At 39.3% G+C, this 18,100-nt stretch overlaps 2 protein-coding genes across 2 annotated transcripts in view; one reads left to right on the forward strand and one right to left on the reverse strand.

Moving 5' to 3' along the window:
- LOC139478200 (probable ATP-dependent RNA helicase DDX49) overlaps nucleotides 1-18,100 on the forward strand; it is a 127,476-nt gene that overhangs the window by 18,483 nt on the left and 90,893 nt on the right. The window contains exons 2-3 of the mRNA XM_071260581.1: nucleotides 142-265; nucleotides 5,026-5,111. Coding sequence (XP_071116682.1) covers nucleotides 142-265; nucleotides 5,026-5,111 — 210 coding nt within the window. The remainder of the gene's footprint in view (nucleotides 1-141; nucleotides 266-5,025; nucleotides 5,112-18,100) is intronic.
- Nucleotides 9,424-11,379, reverse strand: LOC139470851 (uncharacterized). The gene is made up of 2 exons (XM_071253170.1): nucleotides 9,801-11,379; nucleotides 9,424-9,572 (listed from the first exon to the last, which is right to left on the reverse strand). The coding sequence occupies exons 1-2, from the start codon at nucleotides 11,377-11,379 to the stop codon at nucleotides 9,424-9,426; spliced, it is 1,728 nt and encodes a 575-aa protein (XP_071109271.1).

Genomic DNA, 18,100 nt, shown 5'->3' on the forward strand with positions numbered 1-18,100 from the left:
AAGTGTCATAATATTATTTCTATACTTCAGGTGAGCTGCAGGGCCTTGTGGCTCCACTTTTGTTGGGGATCAAGCCCTTTGTCTTCCTTATTCTTGTCTTACCCTGTTTTATAACCATTGTGTTATTTCTTCTACTTGCAGGTGAGGATGTAATTGCTTGTGCTAAGACTGGCAGTGGGAAGACTGCTGCCTTTGCTCTGCCAGTTCTGCAAAAACTGTCAGAAGATCCATATGGGATTTTTGCTGTTGTTCTTACGCCAACAAGGTGAGCTTTCAGAAGCATTAGGTCTTGAAAACCATTTCACAATCTCAGATAACACAAGAGCCAGAGTAAAAACTGCAAGGTCTAGGAATCAGAAACATTGATATTATCTGTAGCAACACAACGTGATTCAGAAATATTGTTTTTAGCTCACCCCACTGAAAGCACCTTTGTATGAATCTTTACCCTTATTCAACCTTACAACATAATAGTTGATGTCATCAAAGTGAACATTCTGAACCACGATTTATACAATCCCTTACATACCAGTGTGGTTAAGGATACTGGGATGGTAAGCATGTTTTTCAGTAGCACTGGAAAAGAAGAAGGGTGTGGAGGAGATAGGACAGCAGTATCAAGTTAAGAATTGTCTACTTTTCATTTATCTTAACACTGTCTGAAATATATATATATTCTTTTATGTTGTAATGATTTTTTATCAGATATAATACTTGGCTAAAGTCAGGAATACTATTTCTATAACAGTATGTGTTTTTTTTAGACTACAGTTTGGGGTCTCCAAGTAGGAATGATACTTGATCAAAATGCAGGGTCTTAGTAGTTCTTTCTTCATACCAGGAAAAGAATTTTTTAATCAGGTTTACAATGAAAGAAGAGTTGGTTTATAGTTTCAGATTCCCTATTCCAAAATGAGCATAATTCATCTTCACCTTTTCCAGTATTTAACAAACACTGTGTAGTGTTATAATTCTTTAGGTAGGTTCATTTTAGTTGTGCTGGCCTACAACTGGGACTGCAATTAATAGCTGTAAATGGCATTCTAACTGCTCATCCTCAGATTCCCTTTACACTGAAAATTAATAATGTTTTATGGTCTGTTGCTATAAACTAGTATTAGGTTGTAATATGCATCTATTTCATCAAACTGAAGATAACTGTTTCACACTCGATTCTTGTGTCCAATTAATGGCAGTAAAGCAAATTGAAAACAACTAATTCTTGCGAATCCTCTACCTCTATTACATCTTTGCCATAAATCCTGTATTTTGGCTTCAGTCACACAACCTAAAATTTTCAGATTTCCAACAGATGTCCTCTTCACTGTCAATCACACAAAATGGTTGTTCCCAATATTACGCTATAGCACTATTATGAACATCTCCCCCTCCCGGGAGCTACCCACGGTCCTTCGGATATGAGGAGGTTAATCACTAATCAGTATGATGTTTCACCCCAGGGGGATTACAAAGAGGGATACACCTTTATGGAACTCATTTATATCATCTAATGCCTGTACTCCACCTCCTATGACAGAAAATTCACCACCTAAGATGCCGTAATATGGAGGATCTCATGCTCCTGCATCATCACAACATATCCACCAGACATTGCCTTGGCCGAGTAATGCGGGCAAGGTGGTACATCAGGCGTCTGAAAGTCTACACAAGCTCAGACATGATGACTGGCTACCCTTACCTACATTGAAGCAGAAGTTGTATAGAACTCTCTACTTCCAGATCCTCAATTTTAGGACAAAGATTTTACGAAGCTGGTACGCAACCCTAATACTAATGTCACGTAACCTGCTTCAAGGATCAAGGACCTGTCCATGGCGTCCAGATATTCAATGGACATTGGCGCTTATATCAACTGGTTTGTCGCCGGAATCAGGCACATCATTCCACCATTGCAGACATCATATGAAGGCATATCTGGAGAGACGCATATGATTATTAGAACGGATCAAATTGGGCTTATCCACAGCCTGCTAGACACCATTGTCAGAATGCAGGAAGACTTACTCTCCACCCCAGTCTGGATGTCTTCACAGCTACTCTGGGTTCAGTGTCAACAACTACTAGCACAGATTTGTTCAAGAGCTGTTTCTAAATAAACCAAGATGTTTATAATGTCACAACCAATATCTGCTCCCAAGGTGTTCAACGGCTAATTGGGTCATGTCATAGACGAGGTCAGACAAGATACAACGGAAGGTTTTCTAGTATCAACTATCAACCCAGCTACCAAGGCACATGGATCTTCCAATTCCTAGAAGCGTTCCTGGGATCAGAAGGACTTGTTATATAAACAGCCCCCTAAGAAGTTTTTTTTTTTTTTTGGTTTGTTGTTTTACGCCGCACTCAGCAATATTCCAGCTGTATGACGGCGGTCTGTAAATAATCGAGTCTGGACCAGACAATCCAGTGATTTACATCATGAACATCAATCCACGCAATCAACCAAGTCAGTTAGCCTGACCACCCGATCCCGTTAGTCGCCTTTTACGACAAGCACAGTTGCCTTTTATGGCAAGCATGGGTTGCTGAAGACCCATTCTACCCCGGATCTTCATGGCAACCTCCTGAGAAGAGTTTTGTCCCTTCCGGGAAGGATTTGTTCCAACCGAGTCGGGGGTAAGTCTTTTTGTCAGTCAGAGGTGGCAGAGGTGAACACAGATTCTGACTTCCTTGCCACCCACTCCACATTTATAAACCCTTTCGACCTGGTTATGTCTATGGACTGCGATTTACGCCTACCGTCTTTCAACATTATGCCGACTCCGCGGCCAGTGGGAGGGCGCCTTATGTCATACGCTGAAAATTGGAAGCAGATTACGCCCGACCACTAGATTCTAGACATTGGGCTCACAGATACAAACTGCATTTCAGAAATGTCAACCAGAATATCGATTCATCAAGACTATTACGATGAGTCAACCCAGCATGCCTCTAAGGTGGTGGATGTCTCTTCTGGGCAACCTAACGTCTAAACAGGATATGACCTTCAGAGGAAGGTTGATGTTACGTCCTCTACAGACATGGATCAACTCGCTATGATCCCACACCCTAGAGTTCAAGACTTAGTTGTCTCCCTACTTATTACAAGACCTGCATTGGTGGACTCACAGAGAGCATGTGATAAGTGGCATTCCTCTGACTTCTCCAACGCCAGAACACACGCGCGACAGAATCGGGATTGGGAGCCCATATGGACGATCTCATGGTACAAGGATCTTGGAGTGCCGGAGAGAGGTTCCTTCATATCAACTGCAAAGAAATGAAGGTCATCTGTTACACCATCCTGGCATGGAAGATACATCTCTCCAAATCATCCATCCTCATAGCCATGGACAACACCACAGTAGTGGCATACATCCAGAAAGGAGGAACCAGATCCAGTTCTCTGATGATGGAGACTACTCAACTCGAAAGGGTGCACAGGAATTACTCACGCACGAATACGGTGTTAGCGTTGGGCGTCTCAACGTGCGTGATTCCCGTGCACCCTTTCGAGTTGAGTTGATTGGGTCAACTGTGTCATATGGCCCTCTGATGCAGGGGAAGCATTATGCAGATGGCTGTTTCAATGAATGCTCGTTCCACCCGTGACGAACAGGTCTGGTTGTTGATAAATATAGTAACAGCTAAATAGACAGATTTTTTATTCATGCACCGATTGTCTTTAAATGTAATATCCAGTTATGTATGACTGTTTAATAATCTCATACCAACTTTGATTGGAGTAGGTCTGATAGTTTTTCAGATATTGTAGTAAACGTCGGTACCTTAAATTACCTTCCAGACTATAGTTGACTTTCTGCTACACATACGTCAGGACAATAAATGTTGACATGGGACGATAGAAGGTAACAGATCAGCACATCACTCTGTTTTTCAACGTGATGGACTATCAATTGGAAATCATCCCATTCTAACAGACTAATGAGATCCTTTCTACTACCAACAAGATGTTTGCAAACCTCGTATCTCCTCCAAGTGGAATCTACTGTGGTACTATCGGCACTTTTAGCGGAACCTTACGAGCCCATGGCTAAGGCCTGCTTACTCCAAAAATCCAGGAAAGCATCCTTCCTCCTAGCCATGGCAACAGCAGCAAGAATTTAGAACTCCATGCTCTGGACTGTTCTAGTCTCACCCCTGATCAACATTGGACGTCAGTAACTATAAAATCGCTCCCAGACTTTGTAGCTAAGAATCAATCTACCACAATGGGACCGTTGGGCCATAGACATTATGCCATACCATTGGGACCGACAGTGGATCACCCAGACAGACTTTCATGTCCCATCACAGCTCTCAAGTTCTATCTCTTGGCTACAGACCCACATAGACGCCATCGAAGGAGACTTTTTATGTCCTGCAAGCCTCATTCCAACAAGGACATCGCCAAGGTTACGACAGCGGGCTGGCTTAAGGCTACCGTTGCAGTAAGTTAAACGCAGGCACAGAATTCCACTCCACGTCTTGGATCCTGCTCGGCTCATGAGATTAGAGCCCTAGCCACATGTCTCGCTTCATTGACGTCCGTCTCAGTAGAACAAGTAGTGTCTAGCTGTCAGTGGGCCTCACAGAACACCTTCACCAGTTTTTACTTGCGTGATGTGCAGCCGGACCTAGAGGGCATATATTCCCTTGTTGAAAATCTGAAAATTTTAGTTAGTGTTACTGAAGCCAAAATACAGGATTTATGGCAAAGATGTAATAGAGGTAGTATTTTTAGAATTGTTAACAATGATAACTATTGTTCAATTTTTAGAATTTTACATTATTTTGTGTTACAATTGTTTGTTTGTTCCAAATATTCCAGCTCCTCCTCCTCCTCCTCCTCCTCCTCCTCCTCCTCCTACCCTAGGGCTGTCAGAAGTGAAACACATGCACACAGTTGAACACAAGTCAAAACGGATTCTGGTTTCATTGACCTGATTCCAACCAATGTGTTTCATTTTGTTCCCAAACTTATCACATGTTCAAAGAATAAGTACAGTTTCTGTTTCTTCCTAGAGAGTTGGCTTTCCAGATTGCGGAGCAGTTCAGTGTGTTAGGAAAACCCATTGGAGTCCGAGTGACTGTGATTACAGGAGGCCTTGGTGAGAGCTTGTTACTTAGATTTCTCTATACTACTGTCTAAAGTAGAAAATTGTCAGCAATTCTCAGCACACAGCCACCTATAAAAACTTAGGTACCATTAGGTTAGGGAATAACACTCTGTGTTATCCAGGCACTATTAATTTTGGAAATGGCGCACTCTGACTTCATTTTGACACCCAAATCCTCAAGCACTTACATGAAAATTTACACTGAAATGCAGTATAGGCATTCAATATGATCAATATGATATGATGTGACTGACATAGAATAATGTCATTCTGAATATCAGCTTGTTATCCCCCGCCCCAACGAGCGTGTGTGCGTCCCGAAATTGTTTTCGGAGCATAACTCAGAAACCATTAAATATTTCTCTACAAAACTTTGCATGTCTATCAGACTCATGCTGAACTGGTGCCTTTTGCTATTTAGGAATTTTATAAATTTTTATTTTTTACGTTCCATTGCAACAAGTTGGACTTAGGTTCTATAAGGGTTCTGTTAGCTTCCGGAGCGTAACTCAAAAAACGTTAAATAATTTCTTACAAAACTTTACATGTTTACCAGACACATACTGAACTGGTGCCTTTTGCTATTTAGGAGTTTTATAAATTTTTATGTTTTACGTTTCCATGGCAACAAGTTGGACTTAGGTTCTATAAGGGTGGTGTTCGTTTCCGGAGCATAACTCAAAAACTGTTAAATCCTTTCTTACAAAACTTTGCATGTCTACTAGGCACATACTGAACTGGTGCCTTTTGCTATTTAGGAATTTTATATAAATTTTTATTTTTTACGTTTCCATTGCAACAAGTTGGACTTAGGTTCTATAGGGTAGAGTTTGTTTCCGGAGCATAACTCAAAACCCATTCAATACTTTCCAACAAAAACTGTGCATGTTTACCAGACACATACTGGACTGGTGCCTCTTGCTATTTAGGAATTTTAGAGAAAAAAAAATATTTTTCACGTTTTCATGGCAATAAGTTGGACTTAGGTTATACAGGGGTTCTGTTAGCTTCCGGAGCGTAACTCAAAAACCGTTAAATACTTTCTTACAAAACTTGGCATGTCTACCAGGCACATACTGAACTGGTGCCTTTTGATATATAGCACTTTTAGAAAATTTTATTGTTTATGTTTCCATGACAACAAGTTGGATTTAAGTTTTAATATAGGATTGGTTTACTTAAGTAGTATAACAAATAAACTGTTAAATATTTCCTTGCCAAACATTGCATGTCTATATATAAAGCTCATACTGAACTAGTGCCATTTGATATTAAGGAGTTTTAGAAATGTTTATTTTAGAATTTCCATTGCAGCTATTTTGACATGGGCTAAGAGAAATGTTGGGTCAGTTACCTGGTTTGGGACCATAATGTGTTAAAATTGGCAGGGAATATAGATGACTTTGTCAACTATACGCTTGTTTTTTTTGCATTGAAATTGTGTTTGATTGTGTCATGAAATAGAACGTTCCAAATATATACAATGATACAAGTCCTAATTCTCGTTAATTACTGCGAAATGTTACAGTTACACAATTATGTACTTTTAAGAGACCCGTGAAGATTCCGGGGTAGTAAAGGTCTTCAGCAACCCATACTTGCCGTAAAAGGCGACTATGCTTATTGTAAAAGGCGACTAACGGGATCGGGTGGTCAGACTCGCTGACTTGGTTGATGCATGTCATTGATCCCAATTGCGTGGATCGATGCTCATGACATCAATCACTGGATTGTCTGGTCCAGACTCGATAATGTTACAGACCGCCATCACATAGTTGGAATATTGCTGAATGCAGCGTTAAACAACAAACCAACCAACCAACTTTTAAGACAGCATCAAAGTCTCAACTTCATCATGATAACTCTTTCAAAATCCTTACATCATGTCCATGTCTCACAAATATATTGCTGCAAGATTTGACATGTTTGAGGTTCAGTTTGATGTGTTGTTTCATGTGAACAGTTCAAAAGATTCATGTTAGTCTTGTTAGATAACTAGGATCTGCAGGTTTTCCATCAGACAAAGTCTACATTTGAGCAGATATATAGTTCACATCAACAGCTCTAATTTCCATAGTTTACATTGGACATCATCATTATAAAACAAGATGAAGACATCAAAGATCATGCCATTTCAAAACATGTCCTGGATGTGTTTGTGTTGATCCACAATTTGTGCTTTGCTTGTACAGTTCAATAGTTATACAGTCTGTGTAGGTTTGTTTTCCAGCATGTCTCAAGAATTGAGGAATAAAGTTTGTTTGGACTTATAGACCAATCTTAGATTGTATAATTACCCCAGACAAGAAACATGTCATATGGGTATATAGCCTTAACAGCTCCATCAGAATTAACACACATCAGAGGTCGGGATAAACAATGGTCATGTCATTACAGTTGACAGGCATTCATTGTGCATAGTCTGGGTGAGATACTTGAGGTGCTGAGTGGTGCGATCACTAAGTATTGCATGACTACCAAACATAGCAAGCATGTGCCTATCACCTTTAGCCTGCTGAATTGTTATAGCATAAAACGCTGTAAAGAGGGTGGACGCTTTCAAACAGTTGGTGCGTCATTAAACGAGCCAATTGAAGAAATATTTTGCACATTTATTCCTGATAGAAAACTACACATTCCAACATAAAACTATCCTGATGTTTTCAATCACACCAAGGTTAAGACCAAAGCGAACACAAAATTTGTAATTTCTTGAACTTATCTGAAATACGTAATTGAATGTTAGGAACCTTTCTAAATCGTTAAATTTGTGCAAATGATTTCAATAATCATACCTTTGATATCTTAATTTAATTCGAGTATAAACTTGATTATTTTTATTTTATTGATAAATTACAGAGCGATGCTAAATTATGAACTAATTCAGTAAATTTATTATCCAAACCGTTAAACAATAAAAAAAACCCTTATATTTTTAGATCCTTATGTCAGTTGCAGAAATATGAACATTCCTGTTTATCTGACATGTCATGTTATAAAATTTCCTGAAAATGATTAATGACTTCTAAATGTTCAACAATCCTAAATTTCAAGTGTTTTGGTTGTTTATAATTTCAATAAGAAATAATTAAATTTTCATTGTGTTCATTGAAATTCCTGTAATCTGATTAGCTGAATTGGTCACGTGTTATTGCATTCATTTCCCAATGAATGTAAAAAATTAAGCCACGCCCACTGAGGCGCACTATTTTTATTACTTCGGAATGTCGGGGAATCCCAATATTACAGCCGAGGGAATTCCCTTTCTGCTCACGTGTATCGTCATGCACAGGACATTTAGCGACTTTCATGCATATTCATTGTCCAAACAAACCTTTGAAACCGAAGGCCGAGAATGAATGAAACAGCAAACGTGCAGGCTTGCTCGCCTGTTTTTTTTCTGCTCGCCTCGGTTCAACTTTTATGTCTTCGGGTTTCCTTTCTAACTAGCATTTTTCCAACTGTGTTTTACCGTCATCAGGGAAGTAATGTTTGAATCTGGCAGTAACTGACATATTTCTTCCAGTTCGTTACAGTCAGACTGTTGCAGTTCGTTTTGCCTCTTGTCTTAACTGACAGGTTCAATAAACATTGTTTTGATCCTGCTCTCCGTTGATTGGCTACTGACAGTGTAGGCGTGTCAATTTATGTGCATAAATAAATTATGTGCACTAACTTTTGTAAGAATACGCTATGCGGATTCATACAGTTTGCACATTGGTTTTTTGATTCATACCTCAATGAACCAAAAAAAATACACAGTCAATCCTTAACACGACAACAGATAACAGAACAACATTTATTACATTTTTGGCATATGGGGATTCTTGGTATATACATATATATATGACACATAAAAATAGTACATGGAAGACTTAACTTCAGCCAAGTCTCTAAATAGGACTCTCGCACTCCATACTGTTTGAGCGTACTGAGACTTGGCTGAGTATACGAACAATGGACGGTGAAGAAATATACCCGATCGGCGGGCTGTACCTCTGCCAAGTAATACAAGTAGGAGTCGCGCACCCCTAGACTTGCTCCCGAGCGCCAGGAGTACCTGGCAGAGTAGACGAATGATGAAAACAAAAAAGGGACGAAGGTTAAATTACTTGCAGGGGGAATAGTATCCGCCTGAATTACCCTCTGATAGAGCAGATAGATTGCCCATATTATTATTAATGATAATTGTGAAATTGAGTTGATGAGAATCCCCAAAAGTAATTAGGCCGTAAGACATAAACAGGAGAACATGATAAAATGTTACAGAGTTCCAGTTTGTTCTAATCCTATTGAATGCTGGTCACTTCTGTGTCATCGCTATCTGAGCTTTACGTATGGAGACTTGGGATGTTCTGATATAGCGAGTGTAACATGTCTGAATCATGTGATCAGGCACACCTTTACTTGCAGCTGATGTTGCTCCTATTCTGAATGAATGTCCATTGTAGGCTTGGTAGACTTCATATGTACAATGTTAGACTGCTGATGCCCACAGGTTGTCTAACTCGTTGTCTGTCACGCTGTAGTTGGTAGTGTTCTCGGAAACATCAATTCTTCCATAGGAGGACACGCATTTGGGTGGCGACAGGCTTGAGAAGCTAGATGTCTGAATCTGTCTATCTGTAATCGAGTCAAAGCATCACTGATATGGTTGTGTTTTCCTGGAACATGCCTCACGTCCGTTGTAGGCTTTGTCATCGTATCCAGCCATACTTAATAAGGTTTTGAGGCACTGAATAAAGAACTTCCTGGATAAGGCACTACCACTGGGTGACACAAACAAAGGGTCATGAGGGGAAGTTCCAGATTGTTTCCTGTGATACATGTAGGTCAGCATATTGTGTACTGGACAGATGGCAGTATTCATCCGATGCAGCACAATGTTCACACCTTTGCGAAATGGATCAGTTTTTGAAGATTGCAAGGTGAGTGTAAGGGATGACAAATCCCTAGCAAACATCACTGAATTGAAACACAAATTGACATGCGGGTTGAATCTATCACACGTAAATTCCCCGCATCTAAGGAATGCGAAAAATGCCAGGCAACACACTGCTTTCAGCATAATATTGAGTGTAGAGGTGAAGGCACCTTGGTCTAAGAGGTGACACAACTTGGTAAGTATAGAGCTTGTTATGGGCAACCGAACATATGCTGTATAGCCTTGCTGTCTCTTCACGGCACCTACTATGGTATGCAGTCTTGTCAGGTTGCCCAGAGTCCAAGGGTTCGGCACTCCTGCTTTGAGATACATAAACCTCACACGGCATAGGTATGTCTTAATTGTTGCGTACCTGAGGTTTTGATGGTTATGACAGTGTGCCACAAATCTGAGTAGCAATTCTTCCGATATGTGAGGAAGTGATGAACTCCATATACTGCTATATATTGCGATGAAAAGAGCATAGGCCTTGAACCCTGCTTGATAGACTTCATATGTACAATGGTAGACTGCTGATGCCCACAGGTTGTCTAACTCGTTGTCTGTCACGCTGTAGTTGGTAGTGTTCTCGGAAACGATCAATTCTTCCATAGGAGGACACGCATTTGGGTGGCGACAGGCTTGAGAAGCTAGATGTCTGAATCTGTCTATCTGTAATCGAGTCAAAGCATCACTGATATGGTTGTGTTTTCCTGGAACATGCCTCACGCTGCACATGAAATTGAATTTAGCTGAGGTGAGCGTTAACTTCCTCAGGAACCTCATGATACCCGGAGATTTGGATCTGCCCTTATTGATGATGTCCACTGTGGCCTTATCACAATAAAATCTAACTGATTTCTTAGCCCATTCTCTTCCCCAGACCTCTGCTGCCATAACAATCGGGTATAACTCCATAAGGGCTATAGACATGTCGTCTACTACCAGTGTGAACAGACGCCCAGGCCACTTGGAGGCAAACCACTTCCTCTGGAAATATGCGCCATAACCTATGGCTCCGGCTGCGTCTGTGTACAGTAGGAAATCTGGAGCATCGATCCTGTCAGCTGTGAAAAGGGACACTCCATTCAATTGTTCGAAGAAACAAATCCACATGGTGAAGTCAAGTCGACATTCTTGATTTAACTGTACCCTGTTCTTTAGGTCTGGAAGGTAGCCGATAAAGGTATGTCCTGGTTTCACCACTTGCATTGCGAAGTTCATGTGTCCCAGTACTACCAGCAAGTCTCGTTTGGTGACTTCACTCTGTTGTAGTAAGGAGTGGATGATGGTCGTCAATCTGTCTATCTTCTCCATTGGCAGTCTAGCTTCCATCTTGATGGAGTCTAGGTGATACCGAGGTACACCAAGCAAGTCATGGGACCAACTGTTTTGGGTTGAGAGAGAGGGATGCCTAAGTCATCAAACATTTTCAAAAGTGATGACATGGTTTCCTGTCCTTGTTCCCAAGTCTTATTGAAGCAGATAAAGTCATCGAGCAGGTGTAGTATATAGTCGGTATGGTAACATTGTTTGGCTATCCAACACACTGCTGAAGCGAGGGTATCAAAGATTTTGGGACTGGATCTGCAGCCAAACACCAATCGTGTGTAGTAAAAATATTCTCCTTGCCATTTGATACCGTGAAGATGCCACATTGAGAGGTGAATTGGGATAAGTTTGAAGGCATCTAATGCATGAAATGGCATCATCGACTTTGACATACTTTGAGGAGCCGTTCTTGGTGCTTCGTTTGGAATTTCGTTTTGTTCTCCGACATCGCAAATATCCACTGAATAAGGAATGTTCCGAAACTCTTGTCTGACTTGGCTTTAGCTGAAGTCCGGGAGGCAGATGGTGGCATTACGTTTGCTGGCACATTCTTTGAGTAAAACTGAATGAGTTGTCCTCGTGACATAGAAATGCGTTTTCGAAGAGGAGCCATAGTGCTGTACCGAGGATTTACTGCATGTGACGGTCACTTCTCGTTACTACGTAGGTACATCGTTCAGAATCCGGAATGTATGTCCTAAAAAGTTCAGTCAAAATCCGACCATTACGAAGCGTGCTTGAATGAACCATGTATGTATTGTGAGCTTGACAAAGGAATTGCTGACAGCTGACTGCGCATGAGCTGTGGCATGATTAAGTTTAGGCGAATGAGAGAAACGGAATACGATTGTGAATTACTCAAGTTTTTAAGCCGAATTAACTACAAATAAACACCCATTGGAGTATATTACCTGATAACTAACAGTCACATATGCATAGCACTGGTTAGCCTGTTGAATTTAATATTCATAATGGACAAAGTTTTCATAGAAAATGAATGATGTAATGAATAACATTTGATGAAATAACCCTTGCTATTGCCATTATAAACTCAACTCAATACCTTAGTAATAAAATATTTATTTTTTACATTTCCATGTAACAAGATGGACTTCTGTGAGGGTAGGGTTCGTTTCCGGAGCATAACTCATAAACCGTTCAATATTTTTTCATGAAACTTTGCAGGTCTGTCAGGTACATGCTGAACTGGTTCCTTTTGCTATTTAGAAATTTTAGAAACTTTTACTTTTTTACATTCCCATGGCAACAAGATGGACTTAGGTTCTGTGAATTTTCATGTAAACATGATGGACATAGGCTCACTATGCGAGATGTTAGTTTCCGAAGCGGGGGGCACGAGTGGCCCAGTCGTCTAAGGCACCGCGATTCGCTGTGCAGAGTTGCGTCCCTTGGGCACGCCAGAAACCTATGATTGTGGGTTCGAATCCCGGTTTGCCCCAATTATGTTTCTAGGTTTGTCAGCACCATACCTGTGCTCGTGGGTTTCACCGAAGTGGTAAACATCTGAGACCTGCATCACTTCGGGCTTTCCTCCCACATTAAACTGACACGCTGTGATATAACTGGAATAATGTTAAAAGCGGCGTTAAACCCAACTCACTTACACCGAAGCAGAACTCAAAAACTGTTGAATATTTTTCCATGTTACTTTTCATAGGTTTAAACTACATACTGGACTGGTGCCTTTTGCTATTTTAGGATTTAAATTTTTTTCTGTTTTCAGTCTCCATGGAAGCAAATTCGACTTAGTTCAATTTGGGATGGGGTTCATTTCTTGAACGGAACTGAGAAACTGTGTGATAGTTCTCCACAAAACTTTGCACAAGCATCATCTAGTTTTCATAAAAAAAACCCCACAGTAACACACTTGCTTGACTTTCCATTTCATATGGATGCGACCATGGCGGATCTTTTGTGGGTAAACAATGTATGCTTCTTCAAAAACATTCAACTCTTGACTCATTACATACAGAATTGCACATTTACTTGTGGTTAATTTACAGACAGCTGCGGGGGGGATATGTCATCTTTCTGATGACTCTTGTTCAATATCAACAAAATATACATTGCCTTCATATATATATGCCTTTGTCGAAAGTTGACGATCTTCGCAATTAAAGAGTGTTTCATTTATCATTTTTCCGTTTAATATGACAAAAGAAAAACGAAAATAAAGAATGTGTAATCTGATAGCCATATTTCAGTAAGTGCAAAGGTCACCGGATGTGATGTCACAGACAGGGATAGTCTGCTGTTTATCTTTTGTTTTAAAACAATTACAGTAAATTTTGAAATATTTTGCTTGTCACACCCAGAATATTCACAAATCAATACATAGTATCAGTAATCACCACTAATATGAAATAACAATGTGACTTTCACTATATGATTGGCATATTATTATCCCGACCACGAAGTGGAAGGGGGATATAGGAATGGGTGCCGTTCGTCCGTCCGTCACATTTCGTTTCTGGAGCAGATCTTGAAAACCGTACCATATTTCTTGACCAAACTTGGCACATAGATAGATCTAGTGGTGAACTGGTGCCTTTTGATAGTTTGGGATTTTTAAAAAAGTTATTTTTTGAGTTTCCATGGCAACGACTTTGATTTAGACTGAAAATGGCGGTAGTCCTCGTTTCCGGAGCAGATCTTGAAACCGTACCATATTTCTTCACCAAACTTGGCACATAGATAGATCTAGTGGTGAACTGGTGCCTTTTGATAGTTTGGGATTTTTAAAAAAGTTATTTTTTGAGTTTCCATGGCAATGACTTTGATTTAGCCTGAAAATGGCGGTAGTCCTCGTTTCCGGAGCAGATCTTGAAAACCGTACCATATTTCTTGACCAAACTTGGCACATAGATAGATCTAGTGGTGAACTGGTGCCTTTTGATAGTTTGGGATTTTTAAAAAAGTTATTTTTTGAGTTTCCATGGCAACGACTTTGATTTAGACTGAAAATGGCGGTAGTCCTCATTTCCGGAGCAGATCTTGAAAAACGTACCATATTTCTTGACCAAACTTGGCACATAGATAGGTCTAGTGGTGAACTGGTGCCTTTTGATAGTTTGGGATTTAAAAAAAATATTTTTTTTGAGTTTCCATGGCAACGACTTTGATTTAGACTGAAAATGGCGGTAGTCCTCGTTTCCGGAGCAGATCTTGAAAAACGTACCATATTTCTTCGTCATACTTGGCACATAGATAGGTCTAGTGGTGAACTGGTGCCTTTTGATAGTTTGGCATGTTTAAAAACAATATTTTTTTAGTTTCCATGGCACCGACTTTGATTTAGACTGAAAATGGCAGTAGTCCTCGTTTCCGGAGCAGATCTGGAAAACTGTACCATTTTTCTTCACCATATTTTGCACATTGATAGGTCTAGTGGTGAACTGGTGCCTTTGGATAGTTTTGGATTTTTTTTAAAAGTTATTTTTCGAGTTTCCATGGCAACGACGTTGATTTAAACTGAAAATGGAAGTAGTCCTAGTTTCCGGAGCAGATCTTGAAAAACATACTATATTTCTTTACAAAAAGGCCCAGTGAACATAGTTCTCAGGAGCTAATGCATTGCACACACCCGACATGTCATATTGGCGGGGGATGTGAGTATTTCATGCTTGTTTAATCTGCTTTACCTTGCTTACGCCTGTGACCTGGAAACGGTAGAAGATGACTCAACATGCCATATGCAAGTTTCTCGGTATCTTTTATTTTGAAACTTTTGTTGATATATAAGGTTCACCATTCAATGTTATGTTATGAAGGGATAAGATTCATGTATCTGCTATGAACACGCTGATGATTTTGTTTTCACTATAATAATTGTGTCCCACGCAAATACGTGTAGAGATGTCGTTGATGGGCAATGATCACCCTCCACAACAGGAGCGTGAAAATGGGAATGACAAAAAGTGTTTCAGATAACATGCATTGCTGAATATGATAAGATATGCGTGATGTAAATATCAATATAATACGACATACACTTGTTCAGTGTTATTTTCACTTAAAATTTGGGATAGTTAAAGGTTTTTTTCCTTTTATGATACATTTATAGATTCTAGCATGGTGTTAGAACAATTTCACACAGCATTTTTAACTTTATTCTATAAAAATAAAGACCACCATGATTGCGTATTGATGATAGATTTGTTAATTATTTACAGCTTTTACATTGTTTAATTATATTTTTATATTTAGTTATTATTTTTTCCACAATTATAATGTGTATGGACACTAAATATTGGTCAATGCATCGGCACATTGTAACTGTTTGAACTTCAATAATTATCTTTAATTTAAACATATTTTATTCAACAATTATTATCTTTCACCTGAACATCAAGTATATGAATAAGTAACTATTTGATGTCATTATTTAATTTTAGCATTCCATGAATAATTATAAATAAGTTTATTACCTGCATGGCGAAGATACAGGTGGTAAGATACTAAATCCGTCACACGTGTCGTACAAGGTTGACCTCGTTTTATTCGTTTTGATTGGATAAACGTGACCTCTGTCACACTGGAACTACTTTTTTCATTCAAAAAAAAATCGCGAGACGTCATTCTATTTGCAGCTATACTGCAGAACTGAAGCAATCTCATGAAAGCAAGACATTTACACACACTTTACTAACCAAACAAGATAGTCACACGCATCAACTTCGCTTTGCATTCTGTATTAGTTATGCACAGAGCTTCTACAGACATTATATAATGGAGCTATATCCATTTGCAATGTACTACTACTGATCGAAGGATTGAGGATTCCTATGAGTGTGATGCACCCAACCAATTTCTCGACTTTCAATTTGATTTAACGTAAAAGGATAAGCTTGGTGAAATGAAGTCAGTTTTAACTATCTGGATATATATCTGGACTTACGTTGAATGCTCTGGTTGTGCCATCAGTGTCCCTTTCGAAGTGTATTTTGTGGCATTGTTTCATTATTGTGTTTGTTCATGAATAAACATGCACGACTCAAAGTGAACAGTTCTGATACAAATCATTTAAAAACTCTGTGGAAGTGTGCCTGACTTCTGATTATGTGGCCCATAACATCCCAAATGCGAACAATAACATTCCCTAGCGTAATACGCTATACGTTTGTCTTTTCTTATTCCGATGGTGACCTTGCCCTTCATTTGAAGCTGTCACCAGGAACTCCGGCGGTGAACCGGTGAAGATTCCTGGGTAGAATAGGTCTTCAGCAACTCATACATGCTGTAAAAGGCGACTATGCTTGTCGTCAAAGGCGACTAACGTGATCGGATGGTCTGGCTCACTGACTTGGTTGTTACATGACATCAATCCCAATTGCATGGATCGATGCTCATGCTATCAATCACTGGATTGTCTGGTCCAGACTCAATGATTTACAGACCTCTATCATAAAGCTGGAATATTGCTGAGTACCGAGTTAAACAACAAACAAACAAACAAACAAACAAAATCTCTGGTGGTGTGAGTGACCGACTGTTTGTCCGATATTCATAGCACGGTGCTAATTGACTTTTTATCCTCCGCTGTGCCAGAATGGCCGAAGGGGTATTATGTCTTGTATTTAAAGGGGCACTGATCTAAAGCAATTCCCCGGGACTGGTTGTTGCCTTTGTTATTGTTTTTTCCCGTGAGTACCCGGATGATATAGCAGAAACCTAGACTAGTTCGCAACCTGTGCTGCGCAATTCGTTAGCGCATTTGTCACTTTTATTGATAGTATAAGGGCGTATGGTCACATTGATCAACAAAATGAAATACAGTTTTGGAAATGATAAGGAAATGTAGGTATCTTTGTGGGTAGCATCGGTAATGGTGACGAAGTTTTGATAAGTCACTTGCTTGGAAATTGTGCGATTTTCGTTTACACTATTTTGACTTGCAACACAAAGTAAATATTTCTCCTGAGCATTGCTTATTTTTTCGTTTTTATATTTTTACAGTCAAAATGTGCAAAATTTTCACTTAGGAAATTTATTAAACGCCTAAATATTGAGTTATTTTACAAATTGACTGAAACATATGTACATTAGATTATTATGACAACAAATTCCAAACATTTTTATGTTTAATATCATCACCAAGAGACTAGAAATGTTACGATGAAAAGTACATTTCTATATTGTTTGGCTTTTAATCCTACATAATAATCTATTGTGATGTTTTTAGGCCCTATTGATCGTCTTAATCAATTTTGGTCTATCTGTTAAAGAAATAGACAGATTTTTCAGTCAAAATGACTGAAATATTCACACATTTTATAAATTGCCTGAGAGGATCACATTTTACAAATTGACTGTAATATACAAAGGAAAAGACTTGTGAAAACAACGTCTATCGCGCATCGAAGAATTTCCCAACCAAGACGTAGAGCAGCAAGAAATTACCCGTACAAAGAAACTTATTTGATGTAAATGTGTCTCTGTAACAATCAAATATTTTAAAATATATATATATCGTTTAGGGATATTATAACCCGTGTTCGTTTCTCAACTGCTCATTTAGATTGTCTCAGGTGTTTCACATAGGTGTCAAGTCTCAAGGGTCGGCTGAGAAAGCCCACGTGACAACTATTTTCATCGTCCACGGTTCCTAAAGAAAAATCCATTGAGTTAGATAACAATGAGCAATTAATCAACGTATTATCGGTTAACCCTTTGAAAAAAGTATGTTGTTTTTACATCGGCACTT

The sequence above is a fragment of the Haliotis cracherodii genome, unplaced genomic scaffold, assembly GCF_022045235.1.
Source record: "Haliotis cracherodii isolate W230 unplaced genomic scaffold, xgHalCrac1.p SCAF_1, whole genome shotgun sequence".
NCBI classification, from domain to species: Eukaryota; Metazoa; Mollusca; class Gastropoda; order Lepetellida; family Haliotidae; genus Haliotis; species Haliotis cracherodii.

Bases quoted from the DNA above. Each gene is read 5' to 3' on its own strand.
- LOC139470851 (XM_071253170.1), bottom strand. From the start codon at position 11,379: ATGGAAGCTAGACTGCCAATGGAGAAGATAGACAGATTGACGACCATC. The intron at 9,573-9,800 runs GTGAGGCATGTT...AAGTCTACCAAG, and splicing joins TGACAAAGCCTACAACGGAC to CCTACAATGGACATTCATTC.